The 21,444-nt window shown below is 44.6% G+C and overlaps 1 protein-coding gene across 1 annotated transcript; it reads left to right on the top strand.

Moving 5' to 3' along the window:
- Window positions 1-46: 46 nt before the first annotated feature.
- Window positions 47-15,481, top strand: DMAP1 (DNA methyltransferase 1 associated protein 1). Its single transcript, XM_089573592.1, has 12 exons — window positions 47-233; window positions 1,210-1,307; window positions 2,261-2,358; window positions 3,364-3,484; window positions 6,902-6,976; window positions 7,674-7,883; window positions 8,622-8,741; window positions 10,920-11,111; window positions 12,546-12,614; window positions 12,898-12,970; window positions 13,996-14,351; window positions 15,335-15,481. The coding sequence occupies exons 2-12, from the start codon at window positions 1,218-1,220 to the stop codon at window positions 15,392-15,394; spliced, it is 1,464 nt and encodes a 487-aa protein (XP_089429718.1). The 5' UTR covers window positions 47-233; window positions 1,210-1,217; the 3' UTR covers window positions 15,395-15,481.
- The last annotated feature ends 5,963 nt before the right edge of the window (window positions 15,482-21,444 follow it).

Genomic DNA, 21,444 nt, shown 5'->3' with positions numbered 1-21,444 from the left:
ATCCAAATATCCACATCCGTAGCCGGTAGCCACACATCTACTCGTCTACTCGGTAGAGGAGGAGGAGGAAGAGACAAAAGTGTTTTGGACAGGGATTCTGTCTAGGAATGCGTGTTTTAGTTTTTGTGGAAATATGTTCTTACGTTCTGGGTGGCTGTGAAACCGTGGCTCCAACTTAAAGCCAGCTCCCCCCTCCCCTCTTTTCTTCACATCGCCTGGTAAACTACCAAAAGGTATGGTTTGTTTCGCGTTTGCCCTGATCCTGTCAGAACCACATTTTGAAGCAATGTCTTCTTTGGGCAAAGAACAAGGCATTAATCCTGTTTGTAGCCCAAACGCTACTCTACAATAGAGTATGGGCACATATCTGAATGCGCTGGAGCATAAGAAGTCAATAAGTCGCGCAGTGCGCTCAGGTGCGAATGATCACAATGTGGGTGCCTTGCCGTGAAGGAAGGCCAAGTACGAATAAATAAGTGCGCATCTAACTTCTTCTCTTGATCGTCGTTTCTCGCCTTGCAACGCAGTGCATTCTTAAAAGGAAAAGTTCTTTATTTGCTGCAGTGTTGTGCGCATGCTGCAAACTGTCAAGGGGCCCGCGAACATCCAACTCCAGCGAACCGGCTGTGCCGGTCTCTCTCGCTCACGGACTCACTTTGAAAAGGCGTTTGATTTTCAGAACATGCATTGTTATAAAAAAGTTACAATGAGGTCATTTTTTTTTTCTTTTTTGCTCATTCCATGTATGATAGCCCCCTTCAGCTATTCATTTTGTCTTTGCATATTCGCTTTAAAACGCGAGCGTTAATTAGTAAATGTTAAAATAGTTATCACGCCCTCTGATTATATGTTATGTGCTCCAAGGAAGACTATATTGGGTAAAAGCTGGACATATTTGTAAATGATAAATTATTTACGGCGCTTAAAACACTGGAATGAGTTTCAGCTGAGCAATTTGTTTTTGTTCAGGACTTTTAATGTTGCCCAATGCATGAAGGAGACCATATGAAGGATAAAAGGCAAGTAGCACGAAAGAAGTCGACCAGTGAGCAGTAACAAAATGTCCAATTGTTGTTGTGGTACCTGTATGCTTTTAATTTGTGCCCCGTATCATAGTTCTTTGTATCTCAAGACCCTCATCCCCTGTGTCGTAACTGAGCACTACTCATCAGGGTCCCTAAACTTATGTTACTGATTTCATCTCTCCAGGCTTCAAGATGAGTGACGTCCTAGACATACTGGACGTGGAGCGTCCCAGCACCCCTGAGGTCAGCAAGGAGACCATCCTGGGCACAGATGCTCGGAAAGTAAGTGCAACTCGTGGTTTCTTACTTCAAACAGTGGACAGTTGTGGTGATAAGGAAGCAGTTACTTATTAGCAACCACCCAAACGCAGCCATATGGCTAGAGAGGAATGCTATACAGCTTTGACAGAAGCTTTGCAGTGGAAGAAGAATTTGCCTTGCCATCTGGTAGCCTTCCTGGTTAGCTCAGTTGGTAGAGCAACTGCCCTGATAGGCAGTGGTTCCTAGTTCGAATCATGAACCAGGACGATTTTTTTTTGCAAAGCTTCTATGAGAGCTGTATAGCATAGCTTTCGTTTGTAGCCATATGGCTCTGGATGCTAATCAGTAATTACTGCTTTGTTACAAATTCCTTCTACCTGGGGATTCCTGTAAACGCATTTGAGTGGACTGATTTTTTTTTTTTTTGAAGTGGTGAAGGTGGGGGGGCTTGAAAAGGCTTGAAATTTCAACAAACAATTGCAAACAAAGCTGCCAGCTATGCAAAGAAAAATGGTAGGGGTGAAACTAAGAGACGAGAAGGGAGCAGAATGGGTTAGGAAACTAGCACGAGTACATGACATCCTGGCTGAAATCAAGAAAATGAAATTATCATTGGCAAGGCATGTAATGCAAAGGCAATATAATATTACCCATGGTTTCTTAGGGTAATGGCGTGGTTCCAATAGAATTCAAGCATAGCAGGGTTCAGCAGAAAGTCATGTGGGCAGATGAGATTAGAAAGTTCGTGGGTATAGGAGGCAAGAACTGGCACGAGACAGTGTTAATTAGAGATAATTGGGAGAACCCTTTGATTTGCTGTGGAAGTAGCTCGGCTGTAGATGGAATTCTTAACATTTTGGTCTTACCACGCGCTCACTTTGACTGGAGAGCTTTTGTTGGGATGAATTTTTTTGTTTGTTCGTCTATGTTACAAATGCTTTTTCTATCGTTCATTGTCTTTGTGCGTGGCACAGAACAAGCTGATGCAGAAGCGGAAGCTCATAGAGGCCACCTTCAAGCGACCTGAGGGGATGCACCGGGAGCTCTACGCCTTGCTGTTCTCGGATGCTCGGTACGGATGTGTCATGGCACCAGACAAGTCACTGCGCTCTGCTTTTACGAGGATTCTCACTAGTCTGGACCTGTTGTGAGAAGAAAGATAACACCCATAGAACATAGCGTTCCACCAGAAATCTAGGCAACAGGCGTAATGCATAGTGATTGTTCCTTTATTTTTCATCCATCTTGCACCGCCGTGGTGGCTCAGTGGTTATGGTGCTCGACTGCTGACCCGAAAGACGCGGGTTCGATCCCGGCCGCGGCGGTTGAATTTCTTTGGAGGAGAAATTCTAGAGGCCCGTGTACTGTGCGATGTCAGTGCACGTTAAAGAACCTCAGGTGGTCGAAACTTCTGGAGCCCTCCACTACGGCGTCTCTCATAGCCTTAGTCGCTTTGGGCCATTAAACCCCATAAACCAAACCAAACCTTTTCATCCATCTTATTTTTGTAGGAACTGTTCCTTATACTTTCCCTGTGCAGCGATGTGGTTCTGCACCTCCATCTATCTGTTAAGGTGCAACTGAACCAATGGAGGAACCGCTTTTGTACTACCATAGCGTCACTGCAATGCCAGTGTGATTGTTTATCTTGAAAAACATTGGTGCCTCCTCTTTGTAAACAAGCTGATGGCTGATATGTTTACAACATGCTTGCCTGACAGACATACTCCTGTGCAGACGCATAGTCTGGTACTTGATATGCTGAATATAGGCGGCTAAATATTGCCCACATGAGTTTTGTGTTGATAGTGTCTGAACGGCATACAGGGAACTAATGAGCATCAGACAGATTTTGTCTCGGTTCATGAGACAAATGCCTGGAACAGCCTGTTTACACAAGCTGCAACACGAAGCTTATTTTCTGTTCTGCTGCTGCATTAGCTGTGCTATTGCTCTGACTGGCTTTCACGCCGGCATTTACGTTTATAAAAAGCCAAACTAAAGAGGTCTCTGTCACAAACTGCGTGTCTTGTGCAGTCTGACCGTGTGTTGTGCTCACTGTGGGTTCTGTGTGCAGCGACAATCCACCACTGTTGCCGACTGACAGCAGCCAGGGCTACAAGCGCAACAAGGCCAAACTTGGCATCAGACGTGTGCGGCCATGGCGCTGGATGCCATTCACCAATCCAGCACGCAAGGTGCGTTGCTTGCTTTTCATGAGGGGCGCATTGTAGTTTTTGTTAAACAGATGGCAGGGGAAAGAGAGGGAGGCCATGCATTTATTTTGCTCTGCTTTTCTGTGAGTTTAGGGACCCACATATGACCGTGGCTGTTGGTGCCGCTTTCCAGTCCAGCTCACGAGGCGCATTCTTTCTACTGAGAAGTGTTTCCTACTTTTTGCAATGTCGATAATGAAGAAGAGAAAAGAAATAATTTTTTTTAATTCTGCTTCACCTTACTGTGGAATGCACTAACAAATGTTCCCAGGAACACAAGCTAAAAAGACCTTTAATTAGAAGAGAGCAGATGCCACTCTCTTGTTGTTCCTGTTCCATCTTTCTGCTTAAGACATTATGTGCACGTGCACTTGGAAATGGCTTGATGAGTTTAGCGTAATTCTGAGGGATTAGCGCTTTGTTCTCTCATTAGCAAATCATTGCACATTCTTTGTGCATTGCTTGTCAATACAGTAGAACCTCGTTAATACACTCACAATCGTGAGCAATAAAAATGCGCCCGCTTTTCTTCCGGTTAATGCATTCCTGCATTACACAATTTCCTGGCAACTACATTTAAGGGGGGATGAGGGTCTTGAAAACTTTTTTTTATTTGTTAACATATCTTTCTGAAACTTAGCACCTGGGTGTATCGTTGAATGCTGATTTCAAATATGCATTTAGATTTCATATATCTCAGCCGGAAGGAAATATATGGCAAAATAAAATATCCTAATTAGGTCATTTCTTACGGGCCTTTTTAGTAATTTATCACTTAAATAAACATTTTCAAAGAATAAGCAGACATTTGCAAAGGCCCAAAGCACATCCTAAAGCTAACAGAATGTCTACAAACTAATTTTGTTGATCATAAATAAACAACAAAGTTGGAAAGAAAAAATGACGCGACAGTAATTAGCCCACACTTGGCCTAATTGCTCATATATCATGTTTAAAGGAAAAAAGAAAGCTTTAGGATGTGCTTTGGGCCTTTGCAAATGTCTTATTCTTAAAAAATCATTCTTTAACTGATAAATTACTATAAAGGCCCGTAAGAAATTACCTAATTTGAATGTTATTTTGCGATAAATTTTCTTCCAGGTGAGATAATTGAAATCTAAATGCATGTTTGAAATCAGCATTCGATGATACACCTGCGTGCTAAGTTTCAACAAGTTATATCGAAAAATAAAAAACAAGTTTTCCTCATCCCCCCTTAAAATTTTGTCAAATTATGGTCGTATAGTAATACGCTTAACAACAAGCAGCAAATTTGCCAATGTACGAGTGGGCTGGACCTAGGGCCCACGATGTGAAGAGCTGGAATGCAGTGGCAGTCACCTGCTGCAGTCTCTTCTCTGCAGTGCTTAGATGGTAAGGAGTTAAGCATGAAGAAAAAATATAGAACATCGCTTTAACAGTCGAGCAACGATGCCACAGGAAGAGGAGGCATTATGGAGGTTTATCCGCAGTGCCTAAGAGCAAGGGAGCAAGGCATCCAGGAACTACAACGCAGTTATGTATGAGTGGGCCGGGCTTGGGGAACACGGCATTAAAAAGCAAAAACGCTACGGCAGTCAACCCCCGTGGCAGCTTCCCCACAACGCAGTGGTGCGAGGGGGTGACGCATCTAAAGAAACAAGATCCCGGCTATTTTTGACATTGCCAGATATTGCCAGACCAGATATGGCGCGATGTTTCTTCTGTGATGAGGATGGGTAATGAATTATGCGAACACTAGAAAAGGAGCTGTTCAGACATGCCAAGAAATGCTAATCGACATATTTATAAAATGAAAGTCAATATAAATGCCTTTGTACCTTGTACCTCTTTTTGTCAGTTACACTTCTCAAAATCTTGGGTGCTTGGACAATACGCTTTTCCCCCACATTTTTTTTATATGTAATTAGCAAATTTCTTCTGTATTATGTGCGTCTAAGATTTGTTTTGTCCTAGTTTGGCCTGTTCACCTTTGCCACTGTTTCTCGCTTTTTTTCTTTTTCTTCCTTCTTAATTTGTAGCTGCACTGCGCATAGTCAGCATCCATGCAAACCTTCAATGCTTCATGTTTCTCTTTATTATTGCTGATTTTTTTTTTTTTTTTTACAGCAAGCATGCTGATTTTGCACAGTAGTGTCAGCTTCATAAAGCATAATCGTAACAAGGAACTAGGTACTATCATTCGTATTTTATTATTCTTTTGATTCTGCGGCTGACATTGTTTATGGGGGAATGCATTCATGCACAAAAGAGTTCAAGTGCCTGCGCCCATTTGCATAGGCCAGCTTGAATGATAGAACGGAGACGACATAAAGAAGCAGGCTGGGCACAATGCTTTCCTGTCTGCTGGCCTGCCCAAATCAAAGGGCACCAACTAACCCTGAAACCTGCTAGCCCACGCCCATTTGTGCTCCAGTGTAGAATTCATTTGTAAGTTCTGCAGGCCGCTCAAGAAGGCTTACTGTGCAGGAATGTAATGAACTCTGTAGTAAGATTTTGACAACAGCATTTCGACGAAGCATTTTGACAACAGACTACTTTTACTTTTTTGTCGCAGAGGAAATCTGTGTGGCACTCGTGAATGTGGACGAAGCTTCACTGGACTTAAGTTGTATCTGACTGTAATAATGAGGTTGTGGACTGTCCCTAGGCTTGTGACTCTTCAGTTCCAGGACTTGTTGCTGTGCTTTTTTTTTTTTTTTTTCAGAAGTGACTTGCCACGAGGCATAAATGCCTTGAATGTACACTGTGAAGATGATGTGCATGAATTCGAGTGGTGTTTTATTGGGTCCATTATCGTATATATAGCCAGCATTGTTAGCGAGATGTAGCACTGTGACAAAGATCTGTGCGCAGACAGAAGTGGAACTGCTGTAGTTTTAACATTGCATGAGGCCATGCTTTTAGTTATTTGTCACTTACTGTATTTGGCCCGTGGTCAATCTGACAGCGTGGCCATAAGCAGAGTTTGGTAAAAATGCTAAAAGGAAGAGCTGCTGAATAAGATCCTACACCTGGACATGCTGCAGTGTCAATACAATGCTGACTTCAAACTGTAATAAGTGCTACTCAAGGAAATCACCAAGGATCAATTGGGCATGTACAAAAAGGAGTTCGAATTTCTCTACATAGAAAATGCTGTTATGTCTAAAACAGACTCACATAGTTTCAACTTAAAAGGTTTGCCTTAATTTGAGTTGTGCATAATACGAACATATTTTCAGTCTTCTTCATGTTCAAATTATTGACAATCAACTCTAACGAGATTTTCTTTTTTGAGCAGAGAGGTAAGTTCTTGCACGTCAAAGATTGCATGGGCCAGCTTTATCACTCTTTCTTGCTCTGTTTCCACTATGGCTGAAGGTTAGCTTCTACTTTGAACCACAACCTTTTGTGCAGGATGGAGTGATGCTGTGCCACTGGCGAAGATTAGCTGACGAAGGCAAAGAATACCCCTTTGCCAAGTTCAACAAGGTAAGTAGCATTGCTGTAACCATTATGTCTTAACTTTTGTTCCTTTTGACTTCTCAGCTGTCCAACAATAACGATTTTCATCTCTTTCTTGCTAGCTTTTCGCTAGACATCTAGCTAGCAAGCTGTTATGAAACTTCCCATTGCGAGTCTGAGCTCTGGAAAAATTGGCAGAAACATTTGCGGCACTGAAGGTTTTAATGCTCTACCACTGGGAAACCGCTCACAGGACACAGATGAACACAGTCTCTCATCGGTAATGCGGATGCAAAATTATAATGGAGCGTAACACTGTCTGCGCATTATGCTGCATTCTCCTTTTTGTGCAGCATGATTCATTTTGTCCTGCTGTTTTGTTCATTGCGCTATTTGCCCTCTCCTTGGATTATTAAATATTTGCATTATTGCGCAAATAATTTAAATAAATGCAATGCTGTAAATCTGTGGGGATATAACAAAACTGGGTGTAACTAAACGGTTTTGGTGACCCTTCAACTTTGTTATCACAAGGTTCTTAGTACTAAGTGCTATGTGCACCAAGTTACTGGTTGGACATTAAGTTTGTTTTCTGTGTTTGTGCCTTTGCTTTTTGTCTGCCATAGTGCTGTTTGCTTCTGATGCTTGGACGCGTTTGTCACGTACCTCTGTGCACAAAGTGGCGCCTTGGACTCACGTGGTGGAAATAAATCTGGTCGAGCAGCAGGTGCCTGTGCCAACTTACACGGAAGCGGAGTACCAACAGCACCTGGCGAGCTCCCAGTGGAGCCGGGCTGAGACGGACCACCTGCTTGAGCTGTGCCGGCGTTTTGACCAGCGTTTCCTCATCGTCCGGGATCGCTGGGACACCGCACGCTTCCCCACGGGACGCTCTGTGGAAGATCTCAAGGAGCGGTACTACGGCATCTGCCAGGTGAACTGGTTCTTTGTGCTGTACTGGTTTTGCGCACTGTTCCAGGTTTAAAATCGTTCTAAGTGGAGCGGTTCTGTTCCTTTCTCATTGAATTGTGGTGTCTAGGCATAATCCCTTAAAGATAGTTAAATGTTCAGCTGGCTTCCTTTTGACAAGGAAAGCTCTGCAGTTTTCTTTTTCTTGAGTCATCTAGCTGCTTGCTGTGCTAAGGTTCGAAGTTGGGCTTACTGGGGATTCGAAGTCTGCATCTGCTTCATGTCATCATATCCTGCTCTTGTTTTTATTCTCCTTTTTAACCCAACAAGCCACAGCAAAAATTTTATTTCCAGGTTTATGGAGGCTTCTGAGAGGCCTCATAGAGAAAGGACAAAGCAATGCTGTTTTTGTGAAGCCAGTACCAGAAGAAAACATTCACAGTCATCAAGAGAAAGTGTGCTCTTTATGATTTTCATTTCAGCATGCTCTTATAATTTAAATATATATTTCTTAACCAAAGTTTTGGTTATGTGACTCTGTGTAGAAGCAACAGCTGTATCTAGCAGTTGAGTGTCATGTGAGACTTCTTATGCCTGGTACCAGATGCCTGGAACGGATGCCTTTCAGAGTTGTGATTGTAAATGCGCCATTTTGGTGTCCATAGCCCTTGTTGCAGTTATGGCCGTGTGGGTTTTCCTCTTTTGTTGGTGGGGCTTGGTTTCATGTTTTCTGTTTCTTTTTTTTTTTTTTCTGCAAATGAAGACCTTGGCTCGTGTCAGGGCTCCCCCCGGACAGGAACCCAAAGGGCGTGCTTTCGATGCTGACCACGAGCGTCGTCGCAAGGAGCAGCTTCTGAAGCTGTACGATCGCACCACAGAACAGGTGGGTCTGACCATAGCCACTGTTTCGGCTTGTTTGATGTGTGTGTTACTGTTTACTCTGAAAGTCCCGCGCCTCAGCACATACACTGCAGTGATACGCATGCCTGTGACTATTGGACTGACAGCGGGATTCTGACTGGGCCTTACTTACTTCAGTCAGTCTGATTTCAGTATTTCAGACTTCTCCTACTTAAAGATAGGCCTGCATTTGCTGTCTATAGGTCATCATAAAGTTGCCTCAGAATAGAGCCTCTTGGTTTGTTTTTAAAAGCTACCAGGGCATCTTTTCCATATTGACTTGAGCACCTTAACATGCAGCCAAGCAACTTTTTAGATACCTGCGTGATGGTTTTGCTATGCCTACGGCATACTAAGCGCACACCGTGCATGATTGAGCTACACCAGGCATGCTCTGGTAACAAACCGTGAGAGTCGAATCTGCATCTCTCACGCTTTAGAATGTCTTTTTCGGTTTCGTCACGACCTCAGGCGGCTACCGCCAGCAACTTTCAGATGCTCAGCCAAACAGTGGCAGCTCCTTAGTGAGGTTAACGAAGGCTGTACTCTACAGTCAAACCCGGTTATAACGAATAGCGTGATTTAACTCGAATAGTTCGTTATATGAAGTATTTCGTTATAACCGAACCTGCTTTTAACGAACCTCAGTACCAAATTCGTTATACACGAAGTCCGGAACGGCAGAGCGAAAACGCGCTAAGGAAAAAAAAATGTCACTCACCATGAGTAAGGTATTAAGAAATTTATTGCAGAGGAATGCACACTTATTTGCAGTAGGCAGTGATTTTTGCCTGAACACTGCATTTAGCTGCATCAGTGAGAATCACATTTTCGACGCGCGACATCATTTCCACGAACTCCAGTCCGCTTCCTTGTATTCCGGAGCAGTAACGTGCTCCTCAGAATCTTGAAGTGCGCGGCAACGTCAGCCTTTTTTTCGCCGCACCCAACGCGGCGAATCATCTCAAGTTTGTCGGAAAGCGGCACGGCACGCCGCTGCTTCGTCGTCATCTTGCAGGATGTAGCGGCGGAATGTGTCGACAAAGTAGGGACGTCCGGAAGCGAGCAGCACGACTTGCAAACGCGAGCAAAGAAAGCTGAGAAGACGGGGGAAAGCGTCGCGGGGCCGCGCATGCGCAGTGGAGGGAGCCCTAAGCTACTGCAGAAAAGCCTCCCGGGCCGATTGCCCTGCATTTCACGAAAGCGCGGCGCGGGGGCAGGCAGCGGGGCGTCGCGACATGGAACCGGCGCAGTAGCGCGTTGGCGGTCGTTTGACGACCGATTGCACGCGATAGCGGCGATCGCGGCACCGATTGCGGCCCGGAAATGGCTGCCTAGAGATACTGGATGCGGGCACAAAGGCGCGTTGGCGGGCGTTTGGCGAGCGATCGCGCGCGCTGAGAGTTCGCTGTATCCAATGTGTAATTCGTTATAAAAAATACATTTCATATGGATAACGATATCACAACTTCGAGTGTTCGTTATAAGGAATAATTCGCTCTATCTGAGTTCGTTATATTCGGGTTTGACTGTATATCATTTTGCAATATAAAGCATAGGTTGTTACTGGAGAGGACTTGTTGAGTGTACAGCGATCTTGTCATGATACATTTCTTCCTTGTGTAAGTCATTATAATGTGCAAAATTTACTTCCAGCCACAACCAACTCTACAGTATAACTAGAGTCCTCTCCTCGCAGAGCTTTCTGGGAAACGCAATAAGTTGCCATTGTTTTCTATTCTTTGTTAACTCGTGCAGCATTGCCATCAGCAGCATCGTCGTGGCATCTGCGTTGCAGGCAGGGTCTGCGTTTGTTTGCGTGCTAGTGTTCTTAATCGAAAAATAATTGTTACAACTTAGACCAGCAAGTGCTCTTTGCTGAAATTTTGCATCACGTATTCATGAAAGGTATGGACGGAGGGAAAAATAGGAGAGTGGTGTCAAGAAGCCAAAGTAAACGAGATTTAATTCTATGCTGTGGTGACATCTGGTTTGCGACAGCACAAACTCTGTGGCTCCAAGGCACCTTGGTTTTGCAGTTCTCTCTGGGTTGCGTTTTTTTTTTTTTTTTGTCTGCATATTTTTAAGTGATGACTATTCATGTAAGTAGCGATGTTAACATGCTCAGCAACTGAGCCTATCTGCTGGCGAACCCACGCAGGTGGAAGAAGAGCAGACGCTCCTGGGTGAGCTGCGCAAGATTGAGCTGCGTAAGAAGGAGCGCGAGAAGAAGACGCAGGATTTGCAGAAGCTGATCACAGCGGCGGACAACAGTGCGGAGGCACGACGCGTTGAGCGCAAGGGCCCCAAGAAGAAGCTCAGTGTGCAGAAGAGCAGCCGCACCGAGCCAGGGGTGAGTTCTCTTCCACTCCACCCATTCGCCGGCTGTGAGGAGCCTTCACTTGGCTCAAGATCGTTGATCACAGTTAGTGAAGCAAGACTATGTTGAGTAATCTGTAAACAAACCATGTTGCAGCAATTGATCTGCATTCAGTTTGGCAGAACACTTTGCATTGAAGGAAAGTGCTTTTTTTTTTTTTGAGAGGGCTAGTATTAAAATATATTTTATAATCATTTTAGAGCCAATTGCAAGAAGAGCTTAGCACGTTTTGACGGGCTAGTTGGTTAAGCATCTTGAATAAACAGCGCAAATGAAGACGAGCACAAAAGACAAGAAAACAGACGACACAGCGCTGTGTCGTCCGTTTTCTTGTCTTTTGTGCTCGTCTTCGTTCGCGCTGTTTATTCAAGATGCAAGAAGAGTTTCGCATGCCATTTCTGTACATCTGTACAAAGGTGCATTACTGTTGTAGTTCATGGGTATACTGCTCATATTTAGCATCACTGAAACAGATGTTCACCATTTTGGTGGAGGCAAAATTCTAGAAACCAATGTAATGTGCGATGTCAGTGAACATTAAAGAACCCCAGGTGGTCGAAATTTCCGGAGCCCTTCACTGCGGCGTCTCTCTTAGCCTGAGTCGCTTTGGGATGTTAAACCCCCATAAATCAAAATCACAACTGATGGCCCGCATATGCTTAGTATAGAGCAGTGCACAGCATTGAAGCATCTGTGCTTGGCTATAAATACTGGTGTCGTTTCATGGGTCACTAGGCTTATGCTGGAACTGGTGCCTTGCTTGTTGAGGTTTATTTGTTTGTGCTGCTTTTGTGCAACATTGCTTGCTAACATTTGTGTGGAGGTCTGGTAGCACAGTGCAAGAAGTGGGCAGCAGGTGTTGTCCCCTTTTCTACTTCTTTATTTGTACATATGGCGTGTACGCTTTGGAACAAGCTATATTTCAAACAGGGAGAGAGGAACGGTGCATGCTTGGGGGCAGTGTAGTCAGTTGTCAGGTGGCCTGCATGTCGTAGCTACTCTGAGAGAGTCAAGTGAAAGGAGAGTTTGATCCGCAGGTTTAAGACGTTCAGAGCTTTTAAGGAATGCTGAGTCTGGTCACTCTGTACTGAGGTATAGTGAGGTGTGTGACAGTTGTCCGAACTCATGCGATTGTTTGGATCAGTGCCGATAGTGTTCATAGTCTTGCTAAATTTTGTAGTGGTGTCATCCCTTCCTTTCTCTCTTCTCCTTGTGCATGCATTGTTGCGTTCCTAGTAACTTGGTAGGGCTAACTGGAGATCATTTGGAGGGCAATTTTTTGTGCGGTGGATGGAATCTGGCTGATGGTGATGGTGGTGATTTGCAATTGTACATGACTTAAAATTCACAATAATGGTCTCTTACATTACTTTTTCTTTTTTTTTATCCCACTCCTTTTGCTGGCAGGCAGTGGAATCTGCGGGCATTCGGTTCCCAGACTTCAAGGCCTGTGGGGTGTCCCTACGAAGCCACAGGGTGAGTGCAGAGTAATCATTTATCTGTTTATCATGTCATGTATCATGCTTCATGGCGTTGGCAAAAAGTGGGGACGCTTGTGGTGGCGCTGTGTAACATGCTCTCTGGGATCTGCAGAGTACTGTCGACTGTTTTACTTTTTATTTTCTTTCTTTACATGCTGAATCTGCTACAAAAAAATTGTGCACATACAGCTGGGCTGTCCTCATGCTTTTGCTGGAAGGGCTGCTTATTGCACCCCTGTGTAATGACCTTTTCCGTCATTCATTCTCAATCCTACCAGATGAAGCTGCCAGCGTCAGTGGGCCAGAAGAAGACGAAGGCCATTGAACAGCTGCTCCAGGAACTGGGTGTTGGTGAGTGTCGCATTCTCATTCATAGTTATGGCAGTTTTTCTGGGGTAAACGATCAGTTAGCTAACTGTCAAAAATTTGTACCACACTGGTAGCAGCTGGTAGTGAGGTTTGTCTCATTAGCGAAGAAATGTGTGCAGTGTTTTCTGTCTGCTTGGCTTCCTTTGCAGCTGGAGAACTGGTCCACACAAGTTGCACACATGTACATTTGAGTGTAGTAAGCTGGGTCCTTGCCTTGTGCTGCTTATTGCAACACGTGGCTCATTATAGTTTTATTTCACGAGTTCATTTAAGAGAGAGCTCGCAGAAAGCCTTCAAGGTTATTTTTTTTTATTTCACATTTTTTTAGGAGCAGTTTTTATTAGAAGTGCGTGTTACCAAAGTCTGATTAAAAATTTCTCACTTTCTGTCTAGCAGTCAGTCATGTCATGACTTCTAGCTGCCTGGGTGGTCTGTTTAGTTCCAAAAGTGACACATAGCAGCCTCCAGGCCTCCCATTTTTTAAACCAGTTGATGTGTATTCATATAGACCTGTGTGATATTTTAAAGCTAATGTAAAGCTTTTCAACTGGGGTTCTCAATTTTTGTAGCCTCAGGGAAACCCAGCGGGTTTCAGAAGCTGCCAAAGAACGCTGCATGTCCTAGATTATATTCCTTCCTGCCTAACATGCATGTAAAAAAAAGCATGCAGAAAATGCCATAATTCAATTTATAATCATTGGCTGTGTCGTAAAACAGTCTGCTACAAGCTATTAGAGTATGGTCAGTCCCAAAATACGACAGGTGAAAGAAAGATGGGGTTTGAAGTGTTCATGTGTTCTGGTGCTCCGTGTATTTAGTAAGCACTCAAGGAACCCAGTTTGAAAATGCCTGCTAGAGAGAGAGAAATAACTTTATTGACCATGGGATTTGGGACATGTAAGTCCCTGGGTCCCCGCACGACCCCACTACGCTAAACATTCATGAGTTCAGCTTCCACAAGTGCTTTCTCCCTCTCTCATTCCTCCTCCTCTTACCTGCGCGTGCAGAGCTGAATCCAACGCCGAGCGATGAAGTGTGCCAGCATTTCAACGAGCTGCGCAGTGACATGGTGCTTCTGTACGAGCTGAAGCTGGCCCTGGCCACCTGCGAGTACGAGCTGCAGACCCTGCGACACCAGTTCGAGGTGCTGGCTCCAGACCGAGCCGCTGCCACTGCCGCGGCCGCTGGTGTCCCGCCACCCGGCGGGGGCACGATGGCCGGTGGCGGCAGCAGCGGCAATACCGGAACGGGCATTGGCAGCACCCTGGGTGCCAGCACAGTGGAGCCAGGCTCCACCGCAGACATGCCGGCACGGGGAATCTCGGAGATCCTCGACGTTGGTGCGACGCCTGGAACTCCCAATGTGAGTGCCATCAGAGCTGATTTGCTGCTCACCCTAGCGTTGAACTGGGACCAAGCCTACCCATCAGTTTGAAGAATACTGATAGGACAGCTGGCAGCAAAAGTTTACGAAACTCAAAAGCCAAAAGTTTACGGAACTCAAAAGCCAAAAGTTTACGGAACTCTCTAAAGCCAACAGTCTACGGAACTCTAAAGCGAACAGTTTACGGAACTCAAAAGCCAAAAGTTCACGGAACTCAAAAGCCATGTCCAGACAAAATTTTCTTGCTGCTTTTGAGTGAACAGCATGGAGTTCAAAGTGCGCTGCAGTAGCTGCAGACGAAGCTGCTTGGAGATTTTTTTTTTTTTCAGAGCTCCCACATTCTGTATACTTTTCCTATGAATAGTTTGTCATAAATGGAGGCTATGGGTAGGACCATGCAACTTGAGCATCTTTGGTAAGGTTTTGTGTGGCACAATTAGAGTATTAAAAACCTGCTAGTTGTCCAAGAGAGGAATAAGCCGGGCTAGTTGGTACATTATTTGCATAAAAACAGCGCAGTAGACGGGACCAAGAGAGAACACACAGACACAGCGCCTGTGTCTGTGTGTTCTCTCTTCTTAGTCCCGTCTACTGCGCTGTTTTTTTTTTTTTGCAAATACTGCTAGTTGTAACGGTTGCTGACAGGCAGCAAAAAGCTTTCACTTGCATTTTGGCGATGCACATTTGTGGTGCCTTCGACCGCACAGCACATGAATCTCTACATGTTGATTTCGGAATTTTCTCGAGGTAGAGAGGACCTGCACTTCAAGGAGAATCAAGCCACTTTTCAAGGTTACATCCAGTTGCCATTTTTAGTGACAGCTTAGATTAATTTAGCAAAGTAAAAGCTGTACACTATAGGAGGTGTGGCTTACATATGTATGTGTTCTATGGGCTGGAAAATGGACTAATTTTAGCCAAGCGGAAAGCCTTCTGACACATTTTATGTATGTGCTTTGCAGCGCAAGAGGAGGGCAGCCATTGAGCAGAGCAATCTTTTGAAGAAGTTCAAGAAATCCTAAGTTCATGGCCTCCATTGCTTACGTGAAGAATGCACACCATCAACTTCCAGCAAGAAATGTCTGAATAAACATCTCACACCTATGTGACTTAGTGGTCTTCATATTTTGGATTGCAGTGTGTTGTGAATTTATTCTTCAGATTGAGCTCTGCAAAGTGATTCTGCATGCAGCTCTCAGAGAGCTTTATAGATAGTGCTGCAAAAAAAAACTCTTAGAGGATTTCTTGCCCTGCTTGCGAGTCAAGATAGTGTGATAGTTGGGATGACGTGTTTATGTGTTAAACATAACATTCGGAGTGAATTTGTTCTACTCTACGTTACTGCTGAAATGCATGTGCCTTTACTATTCTCATAATGCCTTCAAAGTTTGAGCAAATTCCTCTCCCACAGAAGCCCATACAGTAGACTCCGATTGAGACGAACTCAGTTCAGATGATTTCTTGGTTAAGATCTCTGTCCGTCATTGCGCGTTTCCGTGCGTTTATGGAGCAGCTACGCAAGGCCTCCGCCGCTGGTGTTCCTTCAAAGTTTAAATGTTGAGGCTTTACACATTCCTCTGGTTTTTCAGCTTTGCTATTGAAGTAGTGCTTTCGTGCTAAAAAAAAGGAAAAAAATTGAAACTAGACCAATGCCATTTTCAAGTAGGATAATGCGATTGTTTCATGCCTTTGGTCTCTGCCTCACTTCATGTACTATTGCGCTCAATATGACTTGCAACACACGAGCGTGTGGCCGCAGCTCTTTCTGGATCCACGGTGGTGCCAACAAGTGGCGTGTTTGAAAACAAAGTTGGAAGGATTCTGCTGTTCCACCAGTCAGCCGCATCCCCCACATCCTCTGCTCTGCGCAGTCTGAGATCAACTGCGATATGCGCCTTGCATTGTCACACAAATGTTACCGCGCTAGCGTTGGAGATGCAATAACGCTATGCTTCTTTCTAGACCAGACGACACTGGGGAGAAGGGTCACTGCTGGAACAGCAAAATCCTTTCCCTTTCGTTTTCAAGCGCGCCGCTTTGCCGGCCCCACCATGCTTGCGGTAAGCGCTCCAGCCACGCTGCCGGGCATTGCAAGTCATATTGAGCGCGATAGTACATAGTGAAGTATATATTAAGCTCTCTCTGAAAGGCAGTTTTACTTGTTTTCGTGTAACGTGTATGTGGACACACCCAGCATGCTCACATCTTTACTTCTGTTAAGTTTATCTTCTGATAAGACTAATATTTAAAATTTTCTAGTCCCTTTCTGCTGTATATTATGCTTGGGCTTTGGACAGACAGCTGACAGACAGACAATAAACTTTATTATCTGAGTGGGAGGGGCAGAGCCGCTCATAGCACAGCAGGTCAACCCCACCGGACAGCCAAGAGCTTATTTGCCTCGGTGACCCATTCAGCCTGTTGGGACGAGCCAAGCCTGAATTTCTGGCTCCAAGCTGAGCGCCCCGGTCTCCCACTGTTCTTCGGTAGTGATTAAAGAGAAGGGGGTGATAGGGCAGGCCCACATGATGCGAGATAGTTTAGCATGCCCATCACAAAATCTGCATTTGGGAGAGTAGAGGATGGGGGGTGGACACGGGATAAAACTGCGGGATCAGGAAAGGCGTGCATTAGAAGCTGGTGCCAGATTTCGTGCATGCGGGTTAGGGACCCGTTGGCCAGTGGGTAAAGGCATCGTTCAAGTTGGTAATTTTGTGTGATCTCGTGATGAGTGTTCAATGGTCCCTCGCTGATCTTGCTTTGTGGTGGGGATAGCAGCTGCTGGACCCTGCCCAGATAGTAATGCCTCGGGCGTGTGAGTGGGCAGCCTCGTTCCCTGGGAGGGAGGAGTGTGCGGGGGGTCCAGATGAGCTGGATGGTGTGAGTGGGGAGTTTATATTGTAGGAGGCGGAGGGTGATGGGAGAAATCCGGCCTTTAGAGAAATAACTGATTGCAGTTTTGGAGTCACTGGTAATGATTTCGGGAGTTGAGCTGTAGGAGATGGCGGCTAGCATGATGGCTACCTCCTTGGCGATATCGAAAGAGAAAGTCATGATGGAGGCAGGGAAAGTGGGCGGCCAGTATGGTCCGTTACCGTGAGCGCAAAGGCGTATCGGTGGTGATACTCGGCAGCATCCACATAGGCCACTTCCTGGTTATTACCGTAAATTTGTGTAGTCTCCGCCCTTTTCTGTCGTCGACCGGTACAGAAGACTGGGTGCATGTTACAGAGAAGGGGGCAAATGTCTCGGCATTCGTGAACTGAGGGGGGAAGAGAGGCTTTGGGGTAAAAAAGAGAGACTGCCAACACAGCTGAGGATATGGCAGCTCATCGTGGACAACTTTTCTGCTCTAGTCAAAGGTCCTATAACTGACTGTCGCCAGTAAAAGGTTTTCTCTCTCGATCCCCAGGTAAATAAAATAGTTGTTGTCATTGTCTACTATGTAAACCAGCACACATTTCCATGCAGGAGTATATCCTGCTCAGGGTTTATCTTTAACCCTTTGAGGGTCGAATTATTTTGAAGAAAACTTTCCCAGGTGGTCAAATTACTTTATTGCGAATCTTGAATCTACAAAATGTAATCGAGAATAAATAGTTAAAAAAAGTTAGGAACAGTACTTTGGTGACAGCATCACTCACAACTGGAAAATGTTCAATAGAATAGAATAGCAACGGTGATAAGCAAGCTAAGAGCAGCACCAATAAAGATAGAAATCAACTTTCGCCGCCTCTGCAAAACAGTGCCCACAAAGAGAAAACACGTTTCGCGCGACTCCGTTGCGATCCCGCGGCGGAATCGAAACCGTGTAGGCGCGTTGCCACAGGGCGAGAATACCTCGCGAGCAACGGTGATAAGCAAGCTAAGAGCAGCGCCAATAAAAATAGAAATCAACTTCGGCAGCCCCTGCAAGATAGTGCTGACAAAAAGAAAACTCAAATTTCGCGTGACTCCGTTGCGATCACGCGGCGAAACCAAAACTACAAAAGGGGTGTTGCCGCAGTCTGTGCCGCCGCGCTAAAGCTAGACATAAGTTCTGCTTATCTCCGTAAGAAGGCAGCACAAAATTCAAACACTTCTTGTAAGTCCTAATAGGTGGCAGCACCCCCCAGTGAGCACGCACTGTTCTTTTGGCGCAAAATTTCAAACGGAAGATCGAAACCGTACCCGTACGGCAAAGACCTTTCGGGACAGAAAACCGCCACCGTACATACACGGCAAAAACCTTCAAAGAGTTAAGGCTATCTGCTGCTTTATTACAGTCAAAGCAGCAGTGCAGTTGAGCCCAAAGAATGCAACCATAATGAGGCACACACATCTGGTTGTCGCACAATATTTTTATTTACGCGCCCACCAATCCTCTACAGAGACATGGTGACAATGCACATCTAGAATAAATATGTAATGCCCGTTTTTCCAGACAAAATCGCCTTTATGTCCTGAATTATGATTGCACCAGCATACGTATAAACCACAGGGACCAGGAAATGTCAACACCTATCTTATCAGTACATTCTCCTTGGCATTCACTTGAGAAAGCACAAATATTTTACAAATTTGACAAGCCTCATTTTACGCCACTTTTTCACTTAAATAAATAAATGAGCAAGAGAAACCAGCCTAAGCTTGAAAGACAATGCTTGTGTAAGCATGCAGAATGAACTGAAGATTAAAGCGAAACTGAACAGCAAAGAAACGACTATTCATAAGGAATTTCGGAGCACACAATACAAAGATTTGCATCAGAAATTAAGTTCCAGTTTTAAATGCAAGCATGCTTCTAGAGTTTCATGACACTCTTCGGAATGGTTACCAAATTAGAACACACTTTTTTCATTATCACAGATGCTCAGCTCACAGAGCTTACATCACAATAATAAGGGCAGTCAACAAGGGACAGGTCAATCCCATTGTGAACCAGAACACATGTCAAGGGATACGATAACCTAATGCTTCAAGTAACCCTTCGTGTAAAGAAATTTGAGCTGTGTTCATGATTGTTGATTAACACCCTGTTGTTCTTCAAACATTTCAGACCATTACATTTCATGAACTGCATTTCCAACAGTTCAAGCAGAAAGGCTGAATGGGGAAGAGCTGAAGTGATTTTTTTTTTGTTAAACTGCTACTAAACACACAGAGTACATAGCTGTGAAAAAACCAGAACAACTGATTTAGGCAGTGCCATATTTAAAGTGTGGTGCTTGGCCACAGCAGCTTACTTTTTCTTCCTGTTCTCCACTGATCTTACTACTTTATCAAAGCTACGTCATTGTCAGTGAAAAAGCATCAGCTCCAGTGAAAATGAAACTACAGGCCACTATGAGGGACCATTAAAGTTGGTGACTAGTACAATACAAAAATGCAAACAGCAGATTTTGCAGTTTATCTCATTTAATAATATGCAACATTACAAATGCAAGTGGTACTTCTCTGCCGAATGCACCTCCCAGTTTTCAATATGGAAAAATACTTCGCCCTTACTGCCTGTTGCCCGATACGCAGTGAAGAGCTTTAAATGTGGCTGATCACTGCTAAAAGCAGAGAACACAATTTGACTTGCATCCGTAGCTGTGCTGCATGTATTTGCAGCCATTCGGGAGATACAGAACAACTCCATCCAATTACTGCTCCGAGTAAAAATTGATTCTCTGACTCTATGGGTATGGTGCCAGTTTGCCCGACTGTAAAAACGTATTTCCTGCCAGTCGATCACGACATTCTCACCAAAAAGGATGGGTTGCCACCATATTGAAGCAAATGGCAGTGTGGCAGTGGGATCTGTGCCAAAAAATTGGTGCGCTGACGCATCCATTTAACTTACAAAATTGGCCGATGATGGCAACAGCTGCATTTGTTTTGTTGTCTTCAGTCTAGCTTAAAACTTCATTTTTTGGCGAAAATGGTCTCTTTGTGATTAGAAAGCGGTAGCCTATTGATACAGGCTAACTTCTGTTTGTCTTCAGTGCCCCTTAAGACAATGCCTTAACAGCATCTAAGAAATTCAGAGAGAGGCAACACAGAACCGCGGCATCATGTGCCACAATGTTGGAAGTTTTTTAGTAATGGGCTTGAAAGAGAGTTTGAGCCATGTTTCACAACCAAATTTAGCACATCACAAGACTTATGCAGCAAGCCTTAATTGCACTATGCAGGAGGTGAAAAAAGTATGCCAGGCCATGACATCACTCATAACGAAGCTCCAGGAGAGCACAGCACCATCTTGTGCTGGGAAATTCCTCTCATCCCTTCATATGCCCTTGCCATTTAGGTCCTTCTACATGCTGCCAATATTGCACAGGAATTTCAGCAAGACAATGCAACTGCTCTCCGAGTACAGAACGGGCCATAAAAAGTGCAACATTACAATGCCACTTAGCTAAATATATAGCTGACCTAAAGCCCAGGAGCTAGCAGGATTATACCTACACTCGGCCTGCAATGCTACAGCTGTTACATCTTCTGTGCGACTTTTTGCGCACTTTTCGTCTATGGTGCTTCGTGGGTAACTCTTCTCAGATTCTATTTCCTTCCTCTCTGAATTACACAGAAAAAGCACATGTGAGCAACTGAGCCATACACAACCGCCTACACTATATAGCCGTGGACAGATGACAGTGCATTGCCTTGTACATGGCTAACAGATCTCATTAATGGTTAACTATTCACCCATACAGCATGAACTACGTGGCACACATAGAGTTTCTTACTATTACCTAGAGGGAAAGCTGGCGGCGCTGCCCTTCAGCCTCCATGGACGCTCAAAGCATCATGGGGCGGTGAGCTACTTGTTGCGGAACAGTCGTAGTTTTTCGGGAACACGGAGTGGCACTACTAAGATGTTTCATTCCGAAAACGCTGTTCGTGTGTGCGCAGACGACTTTCGCGCGAACGCAGTGTGCAAAACCCATAGTAGTAAAAACGCACACACACACGACGCCAATAGGTTTTACTCTACCGAAATGCCATTAAAAAACCTCTTAAAGTATCTAAGCAACATTTTTTTTTGAAAACATATTTACTTTTAAAAGTGCGCCTGTTAATTACGAAATATTAGTTTTTATAGTGT

Source organism: Amblyomma mixtum, chromosome 2 (assembly GCF_055824585.1).
Source record: "Amblyomma mixtum isolate Tamu chromosome 2, ASM5582458v1, whole genome shotgun sequence".
NCBI classification, from domain to species: domain Eukaryota; kingdom Metazoa; phylum Arthropoda; class Arachnida; order Ixodida; family Ixodidae; genus Amblyomma; species Amblyomma mixtum.
The sequence above is the reverse complement of the archived record's forward strand: the minus strand, read 5'-3'. Positions and strand labels throughout refer to the sequence as shown.

Coding starts and splice junctions, on each gene's coding strand:
- DMAP1 (XM_089573592.1), top strand. CDS start 1,218: ATGAGTGACGTCCTAGACATACTGGACGTGGAGCGTCCCAGCACCCCT. Junction 7,884..8,621: donor GGTACTACGGCATCTGCCAG/GTGAACTGGTTC, acceptor CTGCAAATGAAG/ACCTTGGCTCGTGTCAGGGC. Junction 12,971..13,995: donor GCTCCAGGAACTGGGTGTTG/GTGAGTGTCGCA, acceptor CTGCGCGTGCAG/AGCTGAATCCAACGCCGAGC.